This window comes from Pteropus alecto, unplaced genomic scaffold, assembly GCF_000325575.1.
Source record: "Pteropus alecto unplaced genomic scaffold, ASM32557v1 scaffold164, whole genome shotgun sequence".
NCBI lineage: Eukaryota > Metazoa > Chordata > Mammalia > Chiroptera > Pteropodidae > Pteropus > Pteropus alecto.
Genome location: NW_006439568.1, coordinates 18,789,495 through 18,805,062, shown reverse-complemented (window position 1 = coordinate 18,805,062; position 15,568 = coordinate 18,789,495). Strand labels below are relative to the sequence as shown.

Below are 15,568 nucleotides of genomic sequence, written 5' to 3'. Positions count from 1 at the left end.
GGGAGGCAGGGCTTAGGGGGCGCCGGCGCTGCGGGGCGCTCCATGCAGCGCTCCCAGAGTCGGAGCAGCCTCTCCGCCTCCTTCGAGGCTCTGGCCGGCTACTTTCCCTGCATGAACTCCCTGGAGGAGGAGGAAGGAGGTGAGACTCTAGTTGGCGTTTCTGTTTACATCTCGCGGCTCGGAGAGTCGATGTTTGGAGGGCTGGCGAGGGATGGAGGGAGCTCCAAGCAGCAGTGTCCCTAGCCCCTCGGCTCTCGGGGGCTGTGCTGGGGGCCAGAGACCCCCAGAGCGCGCCCGCGGGGCCGAGAAGTTCTGTTCATTAGTTACTTGGAGAGCTCCACGGGCGTCGATTTGGGAAACGGCTTCCCTGGTGAAGTTGAATTGTCAAGTGCCTGGAAGTGGAATGAGGGGAATGAGGGTGGGAGGCAGGCGGCCCCTGTCGGGTGCACCCCGCTCTGTTTTTGTTTACCGCTGTCTCAGTATTAGCTTTTGGCCTCGAGGACAGAAATACTCAAAAATTAAGAAGGAAGGCAGCAGCAGAACTTTGAAACAGGAATCTCAAGATCCTGTGAAAACTCAAGATCCGGATGAAGGGAAGGGGCGATTCAATGGACAGATCACAGGTTGACAGTACTAAAGGCGGTTTGTGCAGTGGGGACTTGAAACTTTGATCACACAGCACAAATACTACGAATCTGACCATTGGTTTTCTGTCTCCGGTGTTTGAGTGATGCCTTTGTATTTAAACTAATGAGAAAAACAGGGAAGGGAACTCACCGTTTTAAACTTTTCACCAAGTTGTTTCAAGTCCTTCATAAAGTTTTGAATAACGACATATGTTTTCTTCATAAAGAACTTTCCTATAAGATTTAACAACATTAAAAATGTATTTTGTAAATCAGTTTAAGAATTGATGCTGAATGATAGCGTCCCAACATTTGAGATACTGTTTATTAATTTATTGATATGCTAGTTGCAAACTATGTTCATGTTTGCCCATATATCCAGAGTAGGTTAGTGTTCATCATGTTAATGCCATTATTATATATAATAGGATTTATTTTGCTTTTCTTGTTGTGACAATAATGACTCATTATTAGGAAATCTATCTATAGTGAGCCCAGATTTGGACAAAACTACCCGTTAGAAATAAAATTTTTCCCCCTATTTTTCTCAGTGGAGAACAAGGAAGTGGAAGATGGAGGATTAATAATATGCCTGAAGGTAGTCTTCAAAATAATTCACTAGTTAAACCTATCCCAGTTTCTTCTAGCTACTGTTGCAATATCAGTTTGCTGTAGATTAACACAGGTTTAATAGTAGAGCACTTCCCTAAACATGACTTTTACTTTTCATACTAATACTTTGCTGTTCTTGTTTGTACGTTTACATTTCACTTGTTTTCTATAATTAAATGTTTAATTTAATTATAACCTCAGGAAATGTAAAGAAGACAAGAAATTAGAAAATCAAGTTGAGTAATGGTGATTATAATTATAGCTAAAATTTTCAGTATTTATAATGAGCCAGGCATTGTTCTAAGAACTTGACGTATATTTATTCTCTTAGACCGACAACAACCTCATGAGACCGTACGTGCTTTTATTACCCCATTTCACAAATGAGGAAGCTGAAGCAGAGAGAGCTTCAGAAATTTGCTCAAGGTCACCCAGATATAATAAAGTTAGCATTTTAACCCAGGTAGTCACCACCACCACCACCTGTGAACTCAGCTCAAGCTATACTATGTTATTTGTGCATATTTGGCTACAATCACATACCTCATACCTAGTAAGTGGTAAAACTATAACACAACCCCAGGTGTGCTTGAAAATACACATTTAAATAAAACACATTATCAGAGACTCGTTCCTCAATTTTTAAGTTTTACACTAGGTCTTCAGTCTTGAGTTTGCTTTATAGATAAACTATCACATTCTTCCTTAACCGATAACTTGAAATGTTGGATTTACAAAATACCATTCTAAAAGCATTTTTGAGACAAGAAAAACTTATATAAATGTGAAGATTTTTCAGAATTTAAAGTATATTCGCTTAACCTTGGCTCATGCAGACTAATCTCAAAGGAAATTCCTACATCTATGCATGGGAAATTGGAACAGAGTTCTGTCCTATAATACGGCTTCTTGAGTTGCCAAGACAAAATGTTCCATAAGGAAGCCAGCGTTTTCAAAATGAAGCATATAGTTTTTTACAGGTAATCAGCGGAGGCATTTCCCATAAATGAGAGGTCTTTCCACTGGTTACTGTCATTTTATAGCCAAGAGAAGAAATCCTAACTTACTTTTTTGATTTTAGGATACCCTTGAAAGTCCTGAGATTTTTTTTAGCGTATTTCAACATACCCGGCAGAGTTACAAAAGTTAGAAATCACTGGCCTGGCGCCATGCTTCTCTACGGTTTTTTTCTGTTGAAACACTCACACAGGCACGTGAAGTTCGTGTGGATAACATACTCTAATGAGCCTACTCAGTAATGTGTTACTATAGTCATAACTGTGAAACCCATTCTGATTCATAAAGGAAAGTGAATCCATTGTAACCAGTTGAGAACAACTGGTCTGAAAAAAGCAGTGGTCTGCTAACCGTTGTGATTTGATAAATTAATCACTTCAATAAGCCAGTCTGATTTTAAAGCTAGTCTTTTGTTGTTGTCATCTTTTCAGAAATAGTGCAATGGCTAAATAATGTCAAATGTACTCTGTCTTCCAGTTCCATATTTTTGTTTCATTTTTGTACAATGTATCCAGGCATTACCTTTCTCCAGAAAAAATGTCAAAAAGTTTATTGAGAGACCATATTCTTGTCATTCATTTCTTCAATCAGAAATATTTATTGAGGTGGTCCCTAAATTTGATAAATATGCTCCCTACCCTCTTAGAGTTTACAGTGCATAATACCTATGGAGATAGGTATTAATAGGAATAACTCTGTACTTATAACTGTGACAAGTGTTAGGAAGGTGAAGTAAAGAGCAGAATGAAGGAGACCCTAATTTAGGCGTTAGAAAGGGTGTCCTGAGAAGTGAGGGCTAAACAGGAACTGACGCATCAGTGAAAGCGCCCAGTCACTCACATGCCTCCCACACACCTTTGCAAACTTGCCAGGGTCCACAGCTAGTAAGTGGTAGAGCTGGGACCTAAACCTGTAATCTGGACTTTATAATCCTAACTGCTCTGTGTATTGTTTCTTCATTATTATACTGGATTTTCTTTTTATATGCTATATTCTTGAAAAAATAAGTTCAATAATAATACCACTTATTGAGTACCTTCTATGTGCCACATTTCTTTGACTTCATGATAATTCTCCAAGGAAGTTATTATTTTCATCATTTTTCACGTATGAAAACTGACTTAGAGAAGTTAAACAACTTGGCCATGGATTACAAATCTCAATGGAGCTGACTTCAGTTAGGATGACAGGGGTGTTCCTGTAGGCAAAATAAGTTACAATTATTGACTGGACTTTGTAGTGTCTTTTTGTATGTTTATAGTTCTTTTTTATTTTATTTTTTGCTTCCTTTATTCTTGAATTTATTTCAGATAAGTATTCTCCAAATCTGAGTAGTTTTGTTTTGTTTTGTTTTTTTAGTAAAAGTAATAATAATTGTCCCTTACATATTATCTAACAGTTTATAAATTGTGTTTACCTATTTTAGCATTGAAACCTATATGTTAAATATTTCACTGTGGAAACTACTTGGACCCAATATTGAGTCTGCCTCCCTAATGTAGGGCATTTCTATATGTAACAGTTTTAAACATTACAGACAATTCTAAGAAAGAAGAAACTTCTTCCAGGAAAAGCTACTATTCTTAGTAGGAAAAGCAACCTCACAAGTTCCCATCCACAGATCCAAGGGCAAATGGTTAGGGTCATATAATGTAGAGAAATGGCACATATCCTAATACTTGGTAGATCTGGTTTCTCAGAGGCTATATCCATGTTCCCTGTGGTTCCGGGCTAGCTATTCTTGTTTAGTTATGTACATATGATTTGTGCTGAATTTGATTTGCTTGATTTTATGACCTGCTTCTTTGGTTAAAATCATACAGGAGAGATCCTAATGAGTTAATAACTATTTAACTGAATAAATTAACTCATTTAATTTCTTTTATATGCCACTAACTTGAAAATTTAATTATAAGAAAATAATCAAAGAAACAGTTTAAAAATCACCAGAAAAACTGAGGAAACGTTTCTTTGCATGCAATAGTGAAGCTATGAGAAAATAATATAAAAGGAACTAAATAGACCGTAATAGGAAAACTTGTTTAATTCCCCCCTCACTCTTAAGAGATTGTGCAACCAACAAGAAGAGTATAAAATACATGATCATATTCTCTAATCTTTGTGTATAGTAAATAATACACTTAATTTTTAATAAGCAGTTCCATTAATTACAATGGAAATTAGCATTTTGCCCATGTTCTATTGGAATAAAAAATTCTCCGTACACTTAAATGTAATCCTCCTAAGTGCAGATGTCATGCCTAGTACAGTAGGTTTCCAGTAAATATCTATTAATAATGACAGTATATAGACCTACCATTCTTTGCAAGCTGAATATCAATATAACTGACTGTTATCCATTATATTTGTACTGTTTTTAAATTATAATATGTGACCTAGACTTTTTAAAATTCAGTGATTATAGATTTGCCCATCTTTACAATGCCAGTATTGGGGGCAGGACATGGGTAGACAGTTATAGTCTAAATATGTATTTTTTTAGGGGATATTATTTTCCCTAGATTATAATTGACTGTGTATAGTAAATCATTTCATAAATGAGTCCATACCCTATTCAACAATAGCACAATATTTTTATATTATATTTACATTCTAGGGAGATAAGGTGAAGCAAAAGATTTTGGAATTAAAAAAAATAAAGAACAGCTCCACTCAGAGTACTTATCAAATATTACCTTTTTAATCTAAGATTCAGACTCTTTCACTGCCAAGTGTCCAAACAATACCCTTAAAGTAATTTAAAACTTTACTACAAAAATCAAATTGAACCGTAATTTCCTTCAGTATATTTACTCAATCCAAAACTGGAAATGGGGATGAGCCTTCCCATGGAGACGTCTTGTGCAAAATGACTTACAAAAGAAACTCACTAGAAAGTTGTAATGGTGTACACTATTGCTGCTAAAAACTATGGTTTAATGTAAGTGCTCTCTGCTATTTGCAAATGGGCCCTTATTATTGATCAGACAGAATCATTCTATATCTTTGTTCTTTCTCGTATTGTAATGGTGTTTGATTGGAGAGGAAGGGAGGGTACTTAGTGCCATATATAGATAGATACAGATATCAATATATAAATGATACTCTTTGGTATCATGTCTTAAGATATAGATTTGCCTAATGAGACTAAAATAAAAGGACTGTTTATTTTAGCTATTTCAGTGATCAGTTTTTCCCTTATTATTCCTATATATCAGAAGACAGGAATATAACGTATCAGTGAAATAGGCCAGATATAGTATAAAAGGGAAAAGCAAGGACTCTGAAAAGCTGGGGAAAGCTTTCCCATCCACAAAGGAATGGTGAATACTCAGTTCTAGGTCATTGATGCCAAATTGAATATCAGCCTAGGATTGGCAAATTTACTCTTCTTTTTTCCCAAAGAGAAGCTATAAATCTGAATGTTTACTTAAAATTTTTAAATTTGAAAATATTGACACCTAAATGAAAAAAAGTTAAACATTATTTGGGCCAAACAAAACATACCTGTTGACCAAATGTGGCACAAATGTGTGCCGCCAGTTGGCAATTTCTGCCAAGGAAATTTCCCAACTTTTCTCAGTTTTCTGTCTTCCTTCCCATTCTCATTGTCACCTTCACAGTTTAGGACCCCATTAGCTCACCTTTGAAATCATCTGAGAGTTTCCTAGCCTGCTCTCTCTGCCTTCTGAATCTCTGAATCTCCCCACTCCAATTTAACTTCATTGTCCCTGCATGAGTTCTCTTAATCATCTATATCTTAACGCTACTCTTCTAAAAACTTCAGAAGATTCTCATCTTCTACTAAATAAAACTTTTAGCCTGACAGTCAAAGTCTAGCTTCTTGCCTCCTAAGGCCCTTTAGGAACTCAGTAATATAATAAAACTAAGCCTTCTTGTTCTTTGCCTTCAAATATTTATTCATGCCTTTCTTTCTATTCCTCTTCTACTGTACGTGCGTCATGTCTAATTGCCCTTCAAAGCTCAGAGTACTTGAACGTAATGTGTCCTTTGTGGGACAACTAGAAGTTGGGTATACGTAGCTTCATGTAAACGGAGGTTGTATTTTTCTTTTATAAATCATAAATGAAACATGTATGATGCCTCGGGTGCCTAGTTGCAGTCAACAGAAACCTATTCTAGCAATGTAGGTGGAAAAAGTATTTGCTAAGAGGTATTGGATAGGTCACAGAATCTCTAGAAAGCCTGGAGAGCCTGGCTAGAGGTTAGGAGTGGTGCCCTAAGCCATACTGCAGAACGAGCCCTGCAGAACTACCCGCGTGACACAGGCATCACAGCTTATACCAGTGTCAAGAGCGAAGTTGAATCACTGCATACTGCTATGGGGCCACTCCTAGAAATTATATATTGTGGCCACTGTCCTCTTTAAAATGGAAGCCTGTGGTGTGTCTGCTTCTTTGCTTCAGTAGCTTCAGATACGAAGTTTGGGACAGTGGTGTCTGATTAGTAGAACCTTGGCCATGCGCTCATGCCCTAATTTCCAGACAGGCTGAGAAAAATGACACCTGACAGTTATAACTTCTACAATTGAAGGATGGGATCTTTCTCATACATAGAAAGAGGGTTCAAACGCTGGTGAACCAAAAATATTAACAAATATCTACTTAATAATAAACTATTACCGGTGGGGGAAAATCGTCAAGCTCAGCCTAATTACCTGTTTTTAATTTTTTAAAATACTAGTTTTCTATGTTTATTTTCCTCTTTGCTCAATAAACATAAGCAGACAGGAAAAGAAAAATAAATCTATGGAAGAAACCTAAGGAAAAGAATATGGCTCTCTTAATTTTAACTTTTTCAGCAGCTTTGGCCGCCCAAATATCCATGTACACTCCTATTTTGCATATAGAACATAGCTCCTCCCCCAGAAAGACAACTTTAAAATGCCATATATTTACTGCATTCATATTGAAATCTAGAATCTTTGAGTAATGTGTAGTCTTCTCCCTCATATCCAGATGTGTCTTTTCATGTTGTAGTGACCTGTAAACCTGAAGACAAGTTATCTGCCTCCAATACACCCAATTTAAATGGTACCGTAGCAACAGAACAACCAAAATAAAAATTCTCATTTTGAAAGGAGAGAATAGGAAACACAAAGCAGTCAGTCATCCACAGGAATTATCAGGTCCCATTCAGAAGAAATGGCAAAGATTGACAGTAGAATACATTTCCGCTTTACTCATCTGGCAGCCTTTTCTGCAGAGTGTTTCTTTGTACTTTATTCTTCATGGCTACAAGATTTGCATTGAAAAGGAGGCTTCATAGCTTTTATAGTCTGCTTCTTGCTAGTGCCGTTTAGGAACTCTGTAGTTCGGTTAGGGGTTGAACAGATTTTTGTATATGGACTGGTACTTATTTTTTCTATACATATCCTTCAGAGATTTAGTAGGTTTACAGTCTGTTTGATTCCAGTCAGTTTCTGGCCTCTGTACCTTGCCCAGTTCCTTTGCTCTCAACTTAATGGCAGACCCCTTGATATCATCTGAAAACAATGTGTTTGGGTGGGAAGGCAACCCCCTTGATCTAGTTTTGCCAGAAGTCTTTCACCCTTTGTATGGCAAGGCCTCACTTATTTATATACAGTTTTCTTCCTGCAAGTTTAGGATAATTTCATGTAATTCTAGTCATTTTTCAAATAAGGATTTGTATAGCATTTAGTGTTCACATCTCTTTTACACCAATTATAGTATCCAACCCTTACTCATCACTATTCAGTAAATACTACTACATGCCACATATTCTATGACATAGGCTAAGTATGATCTCAAGTTTGCACAAAAGAACTCTGAGCTTCTGAAAGGTAAGTTACTTGTCCACAGGTTGAAAATTGTCAAATAGGAGCTTGAATTCATATCATCTGATTCTAAAATGGTGTGCTCTTCCCACCACAGACGCCGCCTCAAAGTAGCGAACTTGAGCATTAAGAAGAGGTTGGTGGCATTTCATGTCCATTCTAGAGAGAAACAGGCACAGATATCAGGGAGTTGATGCATGACCAAGGCCAGATCTGTGTATTTAAAAAAAAAAAAAAAAAAAGCCAAAAGGGAGGTGGAGTTGGGGTGGGGAACAATTTTTTAAATAGTATAACTTTGGATCAAGACTTGGATCTTTTCCAGTGGGCTTTGACTTGATCCCCCTTAGTGCCATAATAGCAACATCAGATAGTAGAAATGAGAAAGTACCATAAAAGTGACAAATCTAAAAATAATAGCAATGAGAGCTATAACTTCTTACATTTAAATGTGTTAAGAATAACAAAATGATAATCCTTAACTTTTATGGGAAAAAAAAAATAGAATAATCTTACTGCCAAAGAATGATAAGGTTGGTTTTATTTCTTGTTAAAAAGCAGGATTAATAATTATAGAAACTCACAATAGGAACAGGGTATTCTGATCCTCTGGTACAGCACTTTTGTTTTGTATAAACACCAAACTGTCTTCCAAAGTGGCTCTACAAGTTTATATTCCCATCGGCAATGAATGAGAGTTCCTGTTGCCCCACATCCTTGTCAGCATTTGGTGGTGTCAGTGTCCTGGATCTTGGCCATTCTAATAGGTGTATAGTATTACCTCATTTAATTTGCATTACTCTGGTGACATACGCTGTGGAGTACCTTTTCAGATGCTTTTTTGCTATCTGCATATCTTACTTGATGAGGTGTCCATTAAGGTGTTTGGCCCTCTTTTGATCACGTTATTTTCTTATTGCCAAGTCTTAACATTATATTTTCGATAACAGTTATTTATCAGGTATGTCTTTGTAAAATTATCTCCCAGTCTGTGGCTTTTCTTCTCATTATCTGGACAGTGTTTTTTACAGAGCAAAACTTTATAATTTTAATGAAGTCCAGCTTATCAATTCTTCCTTTCATGGATCATGTTGTTGGAGTTATAACTAAAAAGCTATTGCCATAACCAAGGTCATCTAGGTTTTCTCCTATGTTGTCTTCCAGGAGTTTCATAGTACTGCATTTTAAATTTATGTGTGTGATTCATTTTGAGTTAACTTTTGTGAAAGTTGTAAAGTGTTTGTCAAATTTTTTTTTTTTTTTTTGCATGCAGATGTCCAGTCGTTCGCACCATTTGTTGAAGAGGTTATCTTTGTCAAATGCTTTTTCCGCATCTATTGATATGACCATGTTATTTTTCTTATCTAGCTTGTAGATTACATTAACTGATTTTCAAACGTTGAACCAGCGTTGCGTAACTGGGATAAATCCCACTTCATCATGGTGTATAATTCTTTTAATACATTGCTGGATTTGATTTGCTAGCATTTGTGGTGGATTTTGCATCTGCGTTCATGAGCAATATTGGTCTGTAGTTTTCTCTCCTTGTAATGACCCCTTTGTTTTACAAAAAAGAGCCAAGACACACAAGGGTCAGGGTCCTTTTCAAATCCACATGCTGGCAAATCCACAGTTTCTCACAGTATATTTAGTACTGTTTAAATGCTGTGGCATCATTTGATGAAATCTCCACTTTTTGGTGTGGATGCATCTAAGGTGACATACTGAGAGAAATGCATATGTATATAATATAAAATAGCTATTTTTAGCATATTTATTTGAGTTTTACCATAAATATATGTTGCCATCATGTTCATGAAGTCAGAATTTAGCAATAAAATTGACTTTTTTTTTTTTTCATTTTTCTTGAGAGAACAAGAGAACATGAATGATCTTAATCACAATGTCCATAAGACAATTTAAGTTTATTTGGATATGCAGGGAGAAAATGAGATGAAGTTTCAAGTCACTGATTTCTCTGGAATTAGACATCAGTGTTTAAAACACGAAATGAAAATGGAAGCCAGCAGGCTTTGAGAAACAAAAATAGGCTTTGACACTGTTAGGATTTGGGTTTAAGTCTCCTTTATATCACTTGCCAGCTATGTGGCTTAGACAATTCCCTCGTATAGAAAGTGATAGTAGTAATAACCACCATACAACATTGTTATGAGGACTTGAGATAGGCAGATATTATATCCAAATTGTCTCCACAGAGTAACAAGTCAAAAAACAATAGCTCTTTCCTTGCTTTGTTTTGAATTTAGTAATTGATTTTTCCCAACTTTTATTGTGAAATATTTTAAACATACAAAAAAGAGTAGTACAATGAACATCCACTAGATAGACTGAGCAATTTTTAATTCACTCTATCTTTCCTGTCTCTCTCTTCCCCCTCCCTTTACACACACATACACACACACACAAACACACACATACAAACACAGATGCATGTGGTATTTTTGTAAGAAACAATGTTAAGGTTTCTCACTTTTAGGCATGCTAAGTTTAATCACTTGGTTAAGAGGCAACTGTCAGTTTTCTCCCTATGGAAGAGGCATACTTTATGATTACTAATGATCTTTGGTGTGGTAACTTTGGTACCATGTGAATATCCTGTTTCCCAAAAACCTCTCATCCAGTGATTTTAACATTCATTGTTGATCCTTGCCGAATCAATTATTACATTGGGAGTGGTGATTTTAATTGAATTTTTATCTGAAACATAATTAAACTTATTTTCATAAACTATTTAAAAACATGTATATTAACTCTGTCCCTTTATATTTTGCCATACATTATAAATTAGTTTAGTATTGAAAACTTATTTTCATACATTCAGCATTTTTCACTTATGACATGAAATATTTTCTATTTTTCTATAGATGAGTATTTTCAGCTTATATATTGTTTTTACTAAAAATATGTGGTTTTAACAGGTATATTTATACTACATCAAATTATCATACTGCTTTTTAACTTCACATACAAAGAACTGACTAAAAGGAATTACAAATATAAAAGAATGTCAGGAATTACAGACAAAAAATCTATCTCCAAGAGAAGCCTAAGGAGACATGATGACTAAATGTAACGTAACATCATGGATCAGGAAAAAAAAAACTTCAGGTAAAAATTAAGGAAATGTAAAGTACAGACTTTAGTAAATAGTTATATATCAATAATAGTTCATTAATTGTGACAAATGTACCATAACCACATAAGATATTAATAGAGGAAATTGGGTATAAAGTATACTAGAATTTTCTATACCATCTTCACAATTTTCTGTACCATCTGTAAATTTATAACTATTCTAAAATTAAAAGTTTATTTAAAATTATTTTAATGTGTTTAAAATAAGTCTGAAGTTTAAAAATAATAATTATATTTTCTTTCTACTTACAAAACAAAAACTATGAAAGCATTTATAAAATAGAATATCAAATGCAGTTTTTATTAACAGAACTGTATTCATAGTAGTCAATATATTAATGATGGTGAAAAGGGAAAAAATAACAAAACTTTAAAACCTTTAGTTGTAAGAGAATGGAATACTTACTATCTTATGACTGTTACATGTGTATCTGTTAGAATAGGTTAGGTTGTAGCAAGAAACATCAAAAGTATAAGTGGCTTCACACAAAAAATTCATGTCTCTAGCTCCATGTCCATTGAGAGCCATACTTGTGGCTGTACTCAGGGACCCAGACTGATGGAGGCACCTGTTGTTATCTGTTCTACACAGAGGAGAGGGGACATGGTGAGTCACACATCAGTTGTTGAAGCTTCTGCCCTGAGGTTATATGGGCCAGTTTTGCTCACACTTCATTGGGCAAGCAAATCACATGACCACACTTCAGAGGTGGGGATAAAAGCAAATATATTTAAACAGCCCTAATACCTACCATAATTGTGATCTCTACTTGTAGTTGACTGTATTTAGCTATTAACTGTAACTTTCAAAATAGTTGTAACGGCTGTTGGAATGAATGAATTTGTGTTAAATTCTGAAACAACTTGAAAATCAACTGTTTTATTAATTTCTATTTTATTTTCATTGTTAATGCCTATCCTGGATAAGCTCAAAATAAATTGTCAGATAGCTGTCCCTGTTTTGTTTAGACTTCCAGAGGTTTGAATTATATTTATATAGTTAGAAGCTCTAAAAAACATAAAAATATATGTGCACAAGCTTTTATATGCAATTTTATAATAATCTACTCATGAGTATTCCCATACTGAGGTCTTGCGAGGCCAAATAGGTAAATAAATCAGCCTTGATATAAAATCCGCTGATGGGTGGTTTTGGCCACGGTGGCCACCATGGAGTTTGGGAAGAATGCTGCAGGCAATTCTTATACTAGAAAGTTGGAGGAATTAGAGGAGCAAGGTGAAAGCAAGTTAAAGTGCAATAAAAGATGCGTGCAATTTAAAGATGAAAATCTAAAGAGGAAGTAGCCACTCTGGACTTCAGTTTTATCAATGCTGCAGTAAGGGAATACATAAAGTACAAAGGTACGCTGGATTCCTAAGATAGCTTCTGAATTCTATGAATCAATAATTTTAGAAATTCTACTTTTTAATGCATTTTATAAATTCTTTAAATGCTAATACACAATGGCTTCTCTAAATCATACTCATCCTGGAAAATGGTAACTTTGAATAAAATGCAAAACTAGTGCCTGTAATTGAGCACATAATGATGGTCAAAACTAAAAAAAGTTAGTTTTCAGAGTCTACCAACCTGTCTTTAGCCTGTTTCCATGTATCATTTCCCATATTAACAAGAAAATTCTGACTGAGTCTGTCTGCAGTAGAAGTGACCGTCCAAGTGAGAGCAAGCAAGAATGGGTTTTGTGGACACAAGATTTGGAAGGAGGTCACCAGGCTATTGTTTGGCATTTCATTGTGAGCCTCATCTTGAGGCTTAGGAGAGTTTCCAATGAGAAAAGACCTTTCGATTTCTGTGGTCAAGTCACTCAGGGTTTTCAGGTTTTTTAGATATCAGTTAGGGAAACTGACCCTCAGTTGTTTATTTAGTCAAGTGGCTTTCTTTGAATGCAGAGGGTGCCAAGTAAATGAGTCATCAAACTAACCAGAGCAGAATAACAGGGACACCTCCTGTGTTGGCTTTCTGCCTGCGATGTTTTGCAATTCAAGAACTTGATTTTCACCTGCAGGCATCTCTTCCAAATGCATTTTGGTTTAAAATAACTAACAGGAGAATGAGTGATTTAAGGGCTCTAAAACATAATCTGGGCCTTAGTTCCGTAGTTTACTACCTGAGTATTATTAAATATCTTGACAAACACACACACACTTATTACACCTGTGTATGTATATGTATATGTATAATATATATGGTTTTTTTTTTCATGGCTATTGAATTCTTACAAATAATTTCAATTGGTCCACCTATGGTTACAATAAATTATTTTCATAGATCTCTCCTTTAGAAAAATTATCTAAAAAATTACCTATTGCTGCTTAACAATTATCACAAATTTAGCAGCTTAAAACAACACCCACTTATTAGTTCACAGTTCTGTAGGTCACATATATGGTTTTTTTTTTCATGGCTATTGAATTCTTACAAATAATTTCAATTGGTCCACCTATGGTTACAATAAATTATTTTCATAGATCTCTCCTTTAGAAAAATTATCTAAAAAATTACCTATTGCTGCTTAACAATTATCACAAATTTAGCAGCTTAAAACAACACCCATTTATTAGTTCACAGTTCTATAGGTCATGCATGGCATGGCATGGCATGACTGGGTTTTCTGCTTAGGGTATCACATGGCTGAAATCAAGGTGTTGGCCGGGCTGAGTTCTTGAACAGGGACTCTGAAGGATATCTGCTTCCAGGGTCATTCAGGTTGTCGGCAGAATCCAGTTCCTTACGGTTGGATAGGCCTGAGGTCCCTGTTTTCTTGCTGACTGTCATCCAGGCCAGCTGGAGGTTGCTCTCAGGTCCTTTCCACAGAGTCTCCCTCCTTCTTCAAGCCAGCAAATGTGCACCGAATCCTTCCTGTGCTTCATATCTTCCTGACTGACTCTTCTGGAACCAGCCAGAGAAAGCACTCTGCTTTTCAATGGCTCCTGTGGGTATGTTAGGCCCACTCAGATAATCTCCCTATCTTTAGTTCAACTGACTAGTAACCTTAATTACATCTGCAAAATTTCTTTTGCCATGTAAAGTAAGATAACATGGGGACCATCTTAGAATTCTACCTCACTTACCTTATGTAGACATTCAGTGTTATACAGATTCAGTTTTTAGGTTGAATAACATGATAGAGCATTTGGAACACCATTTGTGAATCACCGTAGTGAATTACATTTAGGTTAAATTTCTTTTATTGTGTGATGCAAAGGATTTGTGGTACTGAAAGATACATTTACTTTTTAAGTAAGTCTATAAATGTATCAGATAAAAGTACATTTAAAATATATATTTTAAAGAGCCGTTAATAAATGCTCAGCATGTATAAGAATGCCTAGAATTCTTTGATTCCATCAGGTGACAATGAGTAGCATTATCTCCTCAGTGTATGCTGTTAATCATGGTCTTTGTCATACACGTACAACACAAACTCAAAGACTTTGAGCTCAGATTGTTCAGACATCACCTGTCACCCTCTCCCTCCCCTGCTTTTTTTCATAAATAAGGAGCCAGAGACTCAGAGCAGGGATATGACTCAGGCAGGGCCACAGAGCCAGCGACTGGGTGGTAGAGTTTGGCCTCAAATACATGTTTCCTGATTCCCTGTGTGGTAGTAATAGTGATAACAGTACCATTAATTACCGATTTTCTATATATAAGACCTATCCTAAGCATTTTAAATATATTATTTTCCTTAATCCTCACAAAAATTCTACGACATAAACATTGTTATCATTGCCATTTCACAGTCTGAAACAACTGAGTGACAGAGAGGATAAGTAACTTAATCAGTATCACCCAGCTTGTACGTGGCAGAGTGGGAGTTCAAAGAGAAACGGTTTGACGCCAGGGCCTGACCCCTTCCCTGTGCCTCTCTTCTACCCCAGCAGCTTCTCAAAGAGCCTTTCACGTGCAGTTACAGAGTTAGCTTAGTACCATCTCCATGGACAGCTGCACAAACGACCCGTTGGTTATATTCAGACAACAAATCTGTGAATAGCAGAGAATTTGGAGTCTGGGGACTATTCGTAAACTCTGGTTGTCATTTCCTGTGTGGCTTCAGGGAATTGTGTAACCTCCTCGGGCCCTCGGAGGCTGTCTCTGTGAAATGAGATTGTTAGAATTGTTCTGAAGAGGACACATGTAAAAAGCAATCTGTAAACAAAGAGATTACATGCTTGTCGTGCTGTTTGTTCTTTGACAAATGGTGGCTAGTTCTCACCACCCTGTAATGGCAGGTTTTCACATCGCTCTTGCTATGATAGAGTCAGACATGAAATGAAAGATGGTGGTTCTTTGACGTTGCAGTGTCTGTGTCCTGAGACC

The 15,568-nt window shown here is 36.1% G+C and overlaps 1 protein-coding gene across 18 annotated transcripts in view; it reads left to right on the top strand.

The window, feature by feature from the left end:
- Positions 1 to 15,568, top strand: part of RIMS2 (regulating synaptic membrane exocytosis 2) — a 549,058-nt gene that overhangs the window by 522,767 nt on the left and 10,723 nt on the right. Inside the window, exon 1 of one of the 18 annotated variants that reach the window (XM_006916625.3) lies at positions 7 to 139. The exons of the other annotated variants lie outside the window; for them this stretch is intronic. Coding sequence (XP_006916687.1) covers positions 43 to 139 — 97 coding nt within the window. The 5' untranslated portion in view covers positions 7 to 42. Of the gene's footprint in view, positions 1 to 6; positions 140 to 15,568 lie in introns of those variants that run through there. 18 annotated transcript variants of the gene reach the window in all.